General features: G+C 42.7%; 1 protein-coding gene across 5 annotated transcripts; it reads right to left on the bottom strand.

The window, feature by feature from the left end:
* On the bottom strand, positions 1-14,486 carry MAFG (MAF bZIP transcription factor G). 5 transcript variants are annotated; one of them, XM_081950848.1, is made up of 3 exons: positions 14,260-14,486; positions 6,767-6,828; positions 1-6,686 (listed from the first exon to the last, which is right to left on the bottom strand). In XM_081950848.1, exons 2-3 carry the CDS (start codon positions 6,800-6,802, stop codon positions 6,234-6,236), a joined length of 489 nt encoding a protein of 162 aa, XP_081806974.1. In that variant the 5' UTR covers positions 6,803-6,828; positions 14,260-14,486; the 3' UTR covers positions 1-6,233. The 5 variants fall into 5 exon arrangements, with proteins under 5 accessions (XP_081806974.1, XP_081806978.1, XP_081806976.1 ...); XM_081950852.1 differs by having other exon boundaries at positions 14,324-14,340; XM_081950850.1 differs by lacking the exon at positions 14,260-14,486 and adding an exon at positions 13,739-13,876.
* Between the last annotated feature and the right edge of the window lie 285 nt (positions 14,487-14,771).

Raw genomic sequence — 14,771 nt, forward strand, 5'->3', positions numbered from 1 at the left:
TGGAAAAGATTCCTGGGAAATTTCCAAATCCAAACAGGAAACTAACTTGACTTTTCAAGCAGCAGGGAGCAGATTTTGTACACAATGCATGCAAACAGTTAAATCTTAAAAGTTCTTGTCAGCAACAGAACAAGTTTAGCAACCCAAACACGCTCAGTGATATCATAGGGGCCAGCCTCTTTAAAGATGTTTATTGGTCATATACAAAATAAAGAATGCTTCATATCAACATACACTATGTACATAAATAAATTAACAACACCTCCACTGGGGCTGTGGCAACAAATCCCCAACAGTTATCTACAGATTGAAAAGGACAATAATTTAGCAATAAATACTGGTTAATTACTTGGGTTCGACTGTTGTACAGGAGAGACCCAGGACATGACAGTATGCTTTTACAACCCTAACATATAGAATTCATCTCCAGTTGTATTTCAGCTTTGGAGACTGAATTTCTTATTATCAAACTGTTCCTCCCCAACGTTTTAAACAAATATTTTAAAGCAGTAGTGAAGTCATTTCAATTAATATTTTAAGGACTATCTTCAACATTTGGAGAGTGGGGAGGAGCAGTCCATCGGTTCAGTTCATTAAGTACACCAAATATAATTTAAGTTTCTCCATAATATTCCAGTTTGACAAAGGATGTAATAAATTCAGAGCAAACCGCAGGTGAGGACAAGGACACGTAGCACTTGAATCCCAAACACCTTTGCATAGCCAGATAGTGACATATCTTTACTGGGAATCAGGAGTGAGTACTCAACTGTGCAGTGCCTCTCATTCAGGCAAGTGTCAGCTGCAAGCAGCTAGAACTCACGTATACTGTATATCAGATCTGGAAGGGGAGTAAGTCCTCAGTACTTGGAAGAACTACTACTTGCCTGAAGCTCACAGCTAGACCACTACGTGATCCTTTCTGCACAGGGAGGAGCAATCCTCTGTATGAGCAGTCACAGCTATTCACTGTTATATTACAGGAAACGGCAGCAGTGCTATTAAACCAGAAAAGAAGATTCCTGCACGTTAATTGTTTTACTAACAAAATACAGTTTGAGATATCAGAAAGAGGTGGAAGGCAAGTTGTCAGAAAGTGCTTCCATTGTCACTGGCGCAGAAGACAAGGGATACCACTGGAACACACTACTAGTCCAAGTGAAAGTAATATATAGATACGCCAGCTCTGTTTACTGCTAGTTTATAGTGAAATGCTATCCTACTTCACTGGGATGTGCCAGTGTACAGCAGATGCAAAAACTTGATCAATGACACAAGGAACAACAAATGTTGAATGTCTTCTATGCACAGTAGTACATTCCCTCCTGCTCCTGCATCTATTTCACCCAGGAACATGTTCCTCAAGGACCTAACATCTGAGTAGCCTCTACCCATTGCTAACCATCACATTCCTCAGCTCTTAGCCTGCAGTTTTTCTTGCATTTTTCTGGAAAGAAAAAGTTGTTTCATTATCCAAAATATCACTTTTACATAATCCACCACGACATAAAACAACCCTACCTTTCCCAACCCCCCAAAGCCAGCCACATGAGGGCGGAATTCTACTTCACGGAGCTGTTCTGCATCCAGGTAGAAAGCAACGTTCCCCAACCTGTTGCATCAAGCAAAATGCCCCATTTAAAACAAAACAACGAAACAAAAACACTCTTCACAGCAGGAAAACCAAACAGTCATCTATAAAACAGGAACCATCACGCTCTGGATGCTATATACCAGAAAACAAACTGAGGGGCAAGGGCTTGAGAGGGGAATCTAGGACAGAAAAAAAACAAACTCATGAACACTAGGAGATGACAGACAGAGTGAAGGAAGCTGGGAGGTATGAAGGGTTCCCACCTCCAGTTGGAAGATTTACCACTGAGTTCTGGAGCCAGATTTGCTCAATAAATATCCATTTGCTTATAAGAATGTCTTGCAATCCATTCAGATGAAGATACCATCTCACTTATCTAGCCTTGAAAAGGGCAAAAGGCGCATCTTCAGAGGAAGAGATTGAGTCTTGTGGCACCTTCAAGACAAGCAAATACATTATAGCATAGATCTATGTGGCCAAGTCAACTCCAATAGATGAAGTATTATCCCAAATTGGCCAATTAATACTGTATACAGGTTGTTTACGGAGGAAACTGTTACTGTAGGAAGAAGAGTCAAAATCGCAAGAAATAATAGATTGCACTTTCAATATATTTTAACATTTTAGCGACCACAGACTAATGCAGATAATATGGACACCTTGTAATGTTTGTTACCAATTTTGCAGAAAATGGAAACTATAGTATTTGTGTGTGTGTGTGTGTGTGTGTGTGTGTGTGTGTATATAAAGTTTAATAAAATTATTAGTCTGTACTTTTTAATATCTAAAATGTGTCTGGATAGTTGTATTTATACACATATATCAGAGTCAATTCGATATCATCTCATGGATCTGATGAAGTAAATTCTAATCCACAAAAGATGATGTAATTGTTTTTAAAGTGCCAGGACACTGTTAGCTTTGCTACAGAAACCAACTTAGCCACTCTTGTAAAATCCCAGAGGATGGGCTTTCTTTATCAGAGGCTTCTCACAGTATCCAGGATCTCGACTGTAAAACAAGCAACCCAACCTCAAAAGAAATTTATTTAGCCAATTCTAAGGACTGCCAATCAAGAAACGGTCATGGAACTGAAGAGATCCAAAACTATTCATCTGGCTGAAAACAAATTCCTATTACAGAAATGCAGCCCAAAATACAGAACTGTATTTTGACAGTATGGAGCTTTCACCAGTGTCTTTGCCTTGCTTTCTTTGGGGCAACATGCAAATATGGCATGCCAAACAATGGAGAGGCAAATTCTTGAATTAAAACAGCAGACAGCTCAGAGATAAAGAGTTGTTTCCTCACCCATCCATCCATCCAGGTGACATAAGTACATTTCATGCAACTCTCAAAGGAAGCTGTGACCAGGAGACCTAAAAGTTCAATCTAGAACCCACCTCTTATTTATAAATTTGATGGTGAGAAAATCCCAATTACCCATTTTTATTTGCATGTTTGACATGAAAGCATAAATATTGCTTATTTCAGTTACAACTGTTTGGTTTTCACAGAATTTGGACTTCTTTGGCTAGAAAGTGGAAGACAATGAAGGGAAGAAATTATCTACGGCTTAGGGATGGAGAGAAAGATGCAAGGAGGTAGAGTGATATGGAACAATTAAATATAAGAAATTTCTGGCTCTAGTAATTCCACACAGATCTGCATTGGTTTCCAAGTCTTCCAAATTAGCAGTGATAAAACATACCCCAAGGGGAATGATCAGATTTTACTAACCTCAACATAGCTCGGAGCAATTTATTTCACACAGGTATTTTTTAAGATCAGAAACTTACACTTAGTAAGGCAAGGCTTAGCAATAACTGCTATTGCATGCAACAACCTGTGATCCATTCCTTTTAAATCTAAAATAAAAAGTAGCAATTAATGTGGCAATGGTGATTTCTGGGTAGAATCTGTAGCCAGGGTAAATGCATGTTCACATTAAAGCACTTCATTTTTCTCTTTCTCTGACGTTTGCTGTTCTTAGTGCCTACGTAGTCCCTCAGTTGTATTTTGCATGTCTGTAATTCAACTATGCTAAGAATAGCACAAAAAAACAATTAAAAACACCTCCAATCTAAATGTGTCAAAAGGGCAGCTGAGATATTGCAAGGAACTAGTGCCCTTCCCTCCATTTCAGGTGAATAGTCTGCAGAGGACAGTGGTCCTACAGTGAGAAAAAAGGGAGTTCCAGCAGATATGATGAAGATATTTTGAAGGCGAGTCCTTATTAAAAGCCTTTTTTCCCTCCAACATACTCTAGGCAGCAAAACCTTGCCAGTTAATAGATATCAGGAATATCATTTTCAAGGAATGGATTCTCAGCTGATTTTTGTGAATAGTTGTTTCTGGATACGAACTTTCCTTAAGAGCTCATTTGAATTTATTAACCCTGCTTTAAAAGTTATTAAAGCTATTTTTTCTTTCTAACCACTGGGACCTAGAATGTAGTTGGAAGCTTTTGAAAAGCCGCAAGAGGTTTTTGAGTCCAATCTCAGCTGTGGAAACTTCCAGAATTCACTAGCTGTGTCATTAAAACAGGTTCTAGTATCTGTTAAGTAGAAAAATGGCCAAATATGGTGAACTCAAGTGTTCTGAATAGGCCAGTACTCAATGCTTACCAGCTATCAGTAATTGTGCTCATTCTGATGGCCAATTTTCTGGGCAAAAGGTCAAGTGTCCACCTAGATACAAACTCACATGTTCCTCTTGGTAACACACCCATCACTCCCTCCCTGTAGGCCAATTACAAGACAAGCAACAGAGAAGCTAAAACAACTTCCTTTATCTGCAATGACTAGCTCTTTCAGAGAAACTAGATTAGGTTTCCCATAAGACTAAGCATCCAGAACGTAAAACAATGGATTTGAATTTGAAGTTTCCTGGGTCAGGTTGACCATCACATGCACTTTAGACCTTGTTGAGTTTCTATCTTAGATCTCTATGTGATGCTCCACATGCTAAACCATAGAAGAAAACAGGTAAGAGGTAATAAAATATCTGTAGTATCACCAGCAAAAGAATCCTGTTGCAATAGTGGATCTTCACAAATGCTACATACAATCCAACCCTAGAAAACATGTTTTGTGGACCCTTTGTACGATATGCTGTAAATTGTTTCATATTCCTACATTAACAGGAGTGATTCCTTCTAATCCATTACCGTTGCAACTCTGGATTCAACCTTTAGGAACACCCAGTCCCAGCTCCCCCACCCCCCCTCAATTTTTATTTTTTTTTGGCAATTGTAATATAAGTGACATGATATAATGCAACACTGTCTGCCAGCTGTCTTTAAGCAGTTTTGTTAACCTCTTAAAAGAACTCATTCTTTTCAGGCTTCAGATTCAGGTAATTTTTCTCATGAGACCAAACCTTTGAGAAGGTCTACTGGCAAATGCCCCAGAAAACCTGCACTCAGCCCAGGGAAAGCCGAACAAATGCTCACAGACATCCACATAGCAAAGTGGCCACTGGCACCATCACGTCACAGCGCCACAAAAGACCTCAGAGCACAGACAATTAAATACAACAGGAATACAAAAGAAGCAGATGGGGAATTCAAGAATAAGTCACTTTTGGTACAATTGCAAAAAGATATCAAACAGGACTAGCCTCTTATTTTTTTTTGTTTGTTTTTTCCTATGTTATTTATAAATAAAAGTCTAATAACTCTTTATAAAAACCAACCTCAGAGCCACAAAGACTTAATGAGAAACTTTTAAAATTTGCATTTTGTGTCTCCGAGAATATGACAATCATATATTCTCACCTTCTCAGGCTAAAAGGAGACCGTTAAATGGAAGTGCTTCACCGAATTGTAGATTTGAAACTTAGATCATTTAATAACTCTTTAAATGAATGCTTCTCTTTTAAATAAAGGGCTATTTAAACTACATAAACTAGTTGTGTAAACCATCACACTAGAGACACTGGATACTCTCCAAACACAGAAAACAACTAGTGATTTTGGTCTTGTTCAGTGCAACACATTAGGCACAAAACCGGCCTGTGGTCACTGCAATGTAACCCACTTCGTCTGGTACGTAGATACAACAGTGCTCGTTCCTGGCTACGTTCCTTCCTCTGCAGCACAGACACCAGGAAATAGCTGTTTCCCCGCTTCCCTCTCCTTCAGGGAAAGTCCTAAGGAATCCCATCTTCAAACCTAAAAGGTGCAACTAGATGGTAATATAAAAATGCTTACACAAACTACCCCCCTGATACCAAGCAATTTACAAGCAGCTGACTCAACCCTGGAAGAACGGTATTGAAGTCATCACTGACAGCAGGTCTTCCAACTCTCTATGACCTCTTCCCTCCCCTTTGGGTTATTCCTACCCAAGAATGGATTCCATGCTGCTGAAAATCTCTTTGGCGAGAGTACTGAGGTCCTTCAGCTTCCATTTTCAGAACACTCTAGGTGGACGGTTCTGTTCACAACGGAAAGGCTGCGTTTACCATCAGTCACACCAACCAGAACAAGCTAAAAACAAAGCAACTGCAGTGACAAGCAGGCCAGCGTGTGCCTGTGTGGGCTAGGCCATCTGGGAGCGGGTTGTGCTTTGGGGGTTCCGGAGGAGCTTTGTGCCTAACTGCCCTGCACAGACAAGCCCAGGCAGTGCTCGTTTCACTAAGACCGGGCGTCCGTCTTGGATTTAACTATCGTGATAACGCTGGTGGTGGCAACTTTGCCGGGAACAAGGGGCCCCATGCTGGAAGCAAGTGGGCCCCGGGCAGGGGTGACAGGGCTCCGGGCAACGGTCCGGGCGAAGTTCTGCAGTGCCTCGTACTTGGAACGCAGGGCATCAAGTTCCATTTTCATGCTAGCGTTCTCTGAAGCCAGCTTCTCCACTTCCTGCTGAAGTTCCGCCTTCTGTTTCTCCAACTCTTCTTTCTGGGTTACCCTCTTGACCCGGCAGCTGGCAGCATAGCCTCTGTTCTTCAGGGTCCGCCGGCGTTGCTTGAGTTGGATGATCTCTTCCTTAGATAAGCCCCGCAGATGCTGGTTCAACTCCCGTACAGACATGGTCACCAGCTCTTCGTCTGTCAAGCTGGTCCCATTCTCCCCTGGCTCCCGCTTCACCTGCAGAGACCGTAGAAACATGCTTTAGTGGGATTCTGGTTGCATGCATGGTCAGCTAACCCCAGGTCTCGCCTTATTACCTTCAAGGCTTTGTTTCCTTTGTTGGGGGTCGTCATAACACGCAAGCCTTCACAATCAGATTCTGTAAGATACAAAATGGGTAGATGTTATCAAAGTCAAGTTCTACATCATCCAAAAGCAGCTATTATATATATATACTCAGACTAAGTAGGAAAGGAAGCACCAAATACAGGTATTCTCTATACAGTATGAACCAACTGTGGGATTTACATGAGCTCTTGACAAATTCTGCCCAGTCTCTGCCAACCCCACAGCTTTCTATAAATCTTATGAGCAAATGCTCACGAAAAGGACGATTTGGAAGTTTGGGAGGAGCTGGAGTAGGATGAAACCACATTTAAAAATAGCTTGGCAGCCAGGGTCCTGCATGGCTGTGCTGAGCCAGTCATGCTGACTCAGCATATTAGAAGCCTTGCTCAGAGTGCACGCCTGATACTACTACAGTACAGCCTAGAAGGAGAGCTGCAGTCTAAGAGAGTTGCCAAGAAATTGCCTTATAGACTTCTCCCAATAGGGTTCAAAGCAACACTATATCCCCATAGTTTTAAGGGAGAAGTATTCAAGAATATGTCAATTAATTAATCCATTCTGCCTGAAGCATTTATTTATCTAGAAAGCAGAAGAGCAAGACTAGAGGATGGAAGGAAAGGACAGGCAAGGGAATAATGGGAAACATGCAGAACCTCAGTGAATTGCCTGTCTCCAGGTTACTATATATACTATAATTGAATAGTCATTACTGAACACAAATGTGGTTCTGATAACCTCTCATCTTTTGACTTCTTCTTTTCCCATGTATGTTAATAGAAAAACAGTGGTAGGTACACAAAGTTGGGAAAATGAAACAAATTCAGCTGGGTGAGATTCTGACCAACAATACAGAGATTAAATATTTCCATTTATTTCCCCGTCAAGTTACTTCCTTTCACATTGCCGTTTTACCAACAGGACTAAAAATAACCCAAGATACAGCACATTTTTTAGATGCTGATAAAAATCGTCCACATTATTATGAAATCACCTATTCACGTATTGCATGGGTTGTCAAACTGGTAGCCTGCGGGCTGGATGCGTCATGCGCAAGCCAAGCCCACCCCAGCTCCGCAAATGGGGAAAACGATGCAAAACATCACGTGACGGCAACGTGACACAGCAAGTTTGACACCTGTGACTTACTGTATTCATGTTGCATTGTTCTACATTTCCAGATAACTCATTATTTAGGAAATGTGTGCTGCTGGTAACTTATGGTTTATTATTTCAGGAATTCTTCCAAAAGTGGAAAATTTAAAAGAAGTTTTAAAATTATGAGAATGAGGTTTCCTCATTTATGCTTTTAGCATGTATCATATAGGTCTTGGATGGAGGCAATTGAAATTATAATATTGGTATTCACAAGAAATACAAGTTCTCTGTATGCACACTAATCTGTATTAATCTTACATTACTGAAACCACCACTTAAATTCACCAGAGCTCTTTCTTAGACACACATAATCACATATAGCAAAATCTTGTCATTCACTGTGGCTGTCTTGAGTAAACCAAAATTACCCACCAGTTTCCTAAACAGAGGAAATCAAATACTTCCATTTTGTTCTCAACATTCAACCTGCAACTATGCGCAAGAATAGTTAAAGGTAAAGGTAAAGGTTCCCCTTGCACATATGTGCTAGTCATTTCTGACTCTATGGGACGGTGCTCATCTCCATTTCAAAACCGAAGAACCAGTGCTGTCCGAAGAAGTCTCCATGGACATGTGGCCGGCATGACTAAACGCTGAAGGCACATGGGACGCTGTTACCTTCTCACCAAAGGTGGTTCCTATTTTCCTACTTGCATTTTTTACATGCTTTCAAACTTGCTAGGTTGGCAGAAGCTGGGACAAGTAATGGGAGCTCACTCCATTAAGCAGCCCTAGGGATTCGAACTGCCGACCTTTCTGATCGACAAGCTCAGAGTCTTAACACTGAGCCACCACGTCCCTCAGCAAGAATAGTTACTTTCTCTTAAAGAAGGCCTGAAAGCTCCCCCAAACCATTGAATCAGATATTGTAAATTACCTTTACTACCTTTAATTACTCCTCTGGAACAGCTCAAAAGTCTCAATAATTGCTCCCCACACCCCTCAAAAAGGATGCTTTTTAAGGAAGAAAAAAATGGCCAGAAGTATCTCAAGCACAGAGAAGTCACCATAGGATTTTTATGCTTATCTCTTACTCCTGCGCCTCCACACATGGCAGCACATGGCTGACCATATCAATGCTCATAAGCTATGCAGGGTCTGGGCTCATGTAGGAGACCATCAGAGCATTTCAGGGCTCTGGGGCTAGACATCAAGCCAAAAGGCATCTCAGGCAATGATACATCACCTCCATAACAAAACTTCATGGATGCGGATTACCTTTTACTCACCCAAGCATATCATCATTATTTACATAATAAATGCCTCTTCCACACCGACCAGGGTCTTGTATGCTGAATGTATAAAACATCACTTCACATTTATAGCAAAGAACCAAGACAAGCTAGTGTCAGCAAAAGCAGAAAAAAATGGTCCCCCAGCAACACCCCAGAAGGGATGGCTTCAGCGCTTTCCAAGATCACTAATAAGCCAGCCAAACAACTCAGAGACTCCTAGAGCACTGGAAATTGCTGACAAGCCAAATTCTTGTGCCCAAAAGACATGGCTACAGTCACTGATTAAAGCTCTAACGTACTTAATGTAGTGGGCCACAAGTGTCTTAATGGGACCCCGCTGCCTTATTTTTGCTTTTGCAGCTAAGAAGCAAGTTTGAAACACTTATTAATTGTACTGTAAGGCAGGCACTGTACTGCACAGCTTACTGTGCTTTACTATCAAAAAGTTTTAGACCCACAATTTGGGAATCAGTACCTAAAGTATGTGGGTAACACACTCAGTAACCAATAGACACGTTTTCTGATTAGAAAAAAATTACAAGAGGAAGAATGTTTCCATTACTGTAACAGGGCTTGAAATATTGGTTAAATAAACACTGCAGACACAACTACCATATATTCACATCTATCATCTATCTATCTATCTATCTATCTATCTATCATCTATCTATCTATCTATCTATCTATCTATCTATCATCTATCTATCTATCATCTATCTATCTATCTATCTATCTATCTATCTATCTATCATCTATCTATCTATCTATCATCTATTTATCCTATCTACCTATCTACCTATCTACCTGCCTACCTACCTACCTGCCTGCCTGCCTGCCTACCTACCTACCTATCTATCATCTATCTATCATCTATCTATCCTACCTACCTACCTACCTACCTATCTATCTATCATCTATCTATCTATCCTATCTACCTACCTACCTGTCTATCTACCTACCTACCTGTCTACCTACCTGTCTACCTACCTACCTACCTACCTACCTACCTGTCTACCTACCTACCTACCTACCTACCTACCTACCTACCTACCTACCTACCTACCTACCTACCTACCTATCTATCTATCTATCTATCTATCTATCTATCTATCTATCTATCTATCTATCTATCGTAATTTTCCAGCTTTAGTTAAAAGCCACATGCAGCCATAAGGACCAGGAACAAAACTGTAAACAAAGCAAGGGATTCATTGTCACCTATTCATTGAAAAGTCTAACCTACACTTCTTTCCTATATAAGTTTTATCTATGACATGTCAGTGTTAAGTACCATTGCTAATGCTCACGTGACAGGAATATGAACACAGGCAACACAACCAAACTGCATGACCAAAAACAGATTTGGTATCATACTGTAAATCCAGTATAGGTCAGAACTTTAGGAATCACTATGCTAGTATTAGTAACAATCAATTAAAAAATCCCAAGGAAATGTTGCCTAGTAGGAGAGTATACAAAAGATTAACCGCCTGGATAATTTAGTGAGGCTCTTCATAGGGCAAGTACTGTACTTCTAGTACATATCAGTATTAATGCTTAGGAAAGCAATTAACATGTGGGAAGTGAGAAGATTGCACAAAAGGATTGAAAATTGACTGGAGCTGATCTTCATTGTTAAAAGTGATGGGCATAGATTGCTGGGTAGAAAGATTAGGTCCTGTAGCTCTGAGAGTCAAACACAAAAAAAAGTTCATTTGTCCTAAACTTCTAAAGATTAAGAATCTTTTAATACAAGGAGTATAACATTAGCTATCAATATCAGATATATATTCAATCGTAAAAAGATTCATTTCCATTCATCATTCATAAAAGGGGGTGGGACTAAAGAAAGTGATGATTAAGTGGGGGAAAAAAACCTATGAAAAATTTCACATTCTGTTTTATGCCTGAATTAGGATATATACAAGGTTTTTTTACAGCCCTGCACAGAAGCTGTACCTGTGAATATCTTGCAAGAAGGACAGCCAGAGAGAATTGGCATCCAGACAGAGACAAACTTGGTCTAACTCCCTAGACTGCTGATTTCTCAGCTTTTTGACAGCTTCCCGAAGAAAGATCACACTGAAAAATGCCAAGTGCGACGGCTGTAAAGGAAGAAAAGTGCAATCTCAACACATTTCGCCAGAAGTCCAAAAGGCCTGCACTCAGCACAAGTGCCGCCAATTCTTTGCTTACAAGAGAACTGACAGCAGAGTGCATGATTCAACACAGGCCCCATTCTCAACATTCCTGGTTCAGCGCGCTACGCCATCAAACTAGTGTAAACACAATGACATCACCCATTCCAGCAGTAAAGGCAGCACCATCATAGGAAGAAGAGAAAGAAACTTTTAAGAGATGAAAAAGAAAACAGGCTACAGGGGAGAATATGAAGCTGGAAGGTATACCCATGTAGGAGGTTTTTCCACATGTGTAGTGTAAAAAGCAGTGTTGACACTATCTTGTTCTCATCTACACGTCTATGGCTCTGCTGTTCATGCATTTACAGAAACTTGTCTACAAATAACTTCCCAATTACCTTTCTAAACTTACATTGACATTTTAGCTAGTGCTCTTAACCAGGCAAAACAATGTAAAAGAAAATGCTTGTCCTGTAAAATATCCAGAAAGATACCATCACTAGGGAATATTGCCTCCTCCAAATCAACATGACTTGCCTCAGGCAAAGTCTCCCAAATGTACCTAATGTTTCAACTTGCTTTCTACCACTATACCTCTTACTCAGCAGAATGGAAATCAAAATTCTACTTTTCCTACCTATCTAGAAGACTGTCAGCCTCATACCATTCCCATAATTGAAACTCATTTTTATATCAAAAACAAAGCTCCCTTCACATCTATGGATTTCTGTTTCTGAATAAATCACAGTTTGCTTTCCGTGAGCCACAAGTCATACAAGGAATTGCAATTCTGTAACTAGTCAATGCACATTGAGTTAGTCAAATAATTTCAGCACTTATGTCCAATTTGAGATAAATAAATAGAGAAATAGTGAGAGGCATTTCAGTTTTTAAATTATGTCCACCTAATTACCTTTGCCCTATCTCAGATATGACTGGTTCATAATATCTGAACTATTCATTTTTCTCAAAATAGATGTATTAAAGAATGTAATTTTATTGTAGAATCACAAGGAAAAAAAAATCTCGGTTGAAAAGACATCAGGCTAAAATGGCTAGCTCTTTGACCCGCAGTACATTGACAGATAATTAGCATGCCTTTACTATTCAAATTTATTTATACTTCCATTAATACCTAAGCATTATCAGACTGACAGAGGACAAACTGCCCTCTGTAGGTGAGAATGGAAGAGCTGTGCTATGAGAATTTCCCAGAAGAGACTCAACAGAGAACCGGATGCACTTGTTGCACATCTGTGCTTCTGGTGTACAAATGAGCCATCCAGAACTGCATTTCTATGTCCTTTGCATTTCTGCAAAACAATATGCCAAGATTTTTTTCCCAGAGCTCTTAAAAACATTGCTTGTCTAAGAGACAACATGCACTACAACAGAAGGAGAGTTTCCCATAAAGCTACGGTTTTCAGGACCTACAATTTTACCAACCAAAACAAGAATGTCAGCATCTGTGAGCACAGACAGTATAAGGACACCCCAGCAGCTCTCTCATTCATTCCCCAAAGGATTCCCAATGGCCCCATAAACCATTTTTACCAAGTTCATGTTCACACTCTCCCCTACCTTCTTGTTCACTACAAATACACACAGCGCTACAGTAATGCTAAGGGTCAGCGACTGTCACAAGGGCTTATAGACAAAACAGCTGAAAGAAAAGGGATCCGAGGTCAAGTGTGACTACCCCACAAAATGATGAATCAGCAGTTTATCTGTTTGGGTTCCCCTTTTTCCTTTCCTCCCCTTAACCCTAGTTAGCCCCCATTCCTTTTTGTGTGTGTCTGCGTGTGTGCAGCATATACTTATGGGTGACCTCATGTTGATGAGTCAGCAGTGTCTGGACTCTGCACACAGAAGGCTGCAGCCAGCAGATACTAGGGGATAATTCAGTCCACCTCATCCCTACACTCTGTGAAACACCCCCTACCCCCAGCCGCTCCTCAGCCCCACCCCAAAAAACATTCGCCCCTTTTCCTCCGTTCCCAGACACCTGATGAGTCAGCACGGCAAGCCCTTTTCACACTCGCAGACATGGCTGCGCGTCCTCGGAGCCGCACATACACAAACACACACAGAGACTTTCGGCGTGCGGGGAAACGGCTTACCTCCCTCCCCGGCTACTTTCCCAGATGGGGAGAGCGCACCCAACGCTTAGGTAGTCCGAGAAGAAGCGGGGAAGGGCCCCACTTCTTCTTCTTCTTTCCACCCCACCTCCGCAGAAGGAAAACTCAAAGCATCGCGGCGACCCCGGAAAAAAGAGGCGAGCCGGGGAGCGGCGGCATTTCTCTCGCTCTCTCTCTCTCTGCCGCGACCTGCCGCCGGCGGGCAACAAGGACGGCCACCCACGCCGCAGATCCACGTCCAGCAGGGAGGAGGAGGAGGAAAACCCACCCACCTGTCAGCCACGGGAGAAAGGAAGTCGGCGAGCGGAGGAAAAGACGGGGGAAAAGGAAGCTCGGCGGGTGAAATGCGGTCCCCCGCCAGGATCTCACCTCGCCCTCTCAGCCTCCCCACCCTTGACATACACACGCACACGTACCCTCCGCCTAGCCCGCCAGAACGTTCCCGAGTGGGAACAGCCGGGGGGGGGGGGAGAGAGGGAGAGAGAGAGAGAGAGCCGCGCTCGCGCTCCCGGCAGTCCAGAGCAGGAGGCGCTTTTTTCCAAAAATAAACACCGTGGGGAGGAATGCAACTCCAGAAGCCGATCGTCCGGGGGGGGAAAGCAGCGGTCTTCCCTAAGGGATCCCCAATACCCCCCCACACGCATTAAATTCCCTTTGGCTTCACCTCCTCCTCCTCCCTCCCTTCTTTCTTTCTTCCTCTCGCTCTTGCTGGGGAGGGGGGTCACTAGCCTTCCTCCCCACCCCTCCAAAAAGGGGATCCGGGGCCCCGGGCCTCCCCCGTGCAAGCTCTCACCCTCCGCTCGGTGCCTCCGGAGGGGGGGGTCCGGGGCGGGGAGGGGGGGCAGACCGCCACGCACACAGGGACTGAGGAGTCCGGGGTCCGCCGCTACCGCCGCTCACGGACACGTCACGTGATGTTTGGGTCACGTGCCTCCATTCATGAAGCCGTTTTCGGTGCAGCCGCCCCGAGCCTTAAAGGGGGAGGCGCCCAAAAAAATAAGGTTCCCTCCGCCCGGCTCTTCTCTTCTCTTCCCTCCCCCCCTCAGAACAATAAGAGAGGGCGGGAGCGCGGCTGAGAAGCTGGTGGGAAAAACAAGTGGCTCACGTGCCAGGAGGGTGCGCGCGGGCGCTGCTGGGGCGGGTCCGGAATGTCGAGGCTGAACCCGAAGGACCGAGGTGGCGCGAGACGGAGCCGCGTTCCACGCGTAGCCCCCCCTCCCACCACCTCCCAATTGTGAACCGTGTGGTACCAGACAGTGAGGGGGGGGGGGAGGCTGTGATTCGATCATCCTCGACTAGCCGGGC

This window comes from Natrix helvetica, assembly GCF_964273705.1.
Source record: "Natrix helvetica genome assembly, chromosome: 1".
Taxonomy (NCBI): Eukaryota; Metazoa; Chordata; class Lepidosauria; order Squamata; family Natricidae; genus Natrix; species Natrix helvetica.

What these genes read in the sequence shown, in the direction of transcription:
- MAFG (XM_081950848.1), bottom strand. Translation starts at nt 6,802, where the DNA reads ATGACGACCCCCAACAAAGGAAACAAAGCCTTGAAG. An exon ending in AAGGAAACAAAGCCTTGAAG is followed by an intron (nt 6,687 to 6,766) that starts GTAATAAGGCGA and finishes CGGTCTCTGCAG; the next exon opens with GTGAAGCGGGAGCCAGGGGA.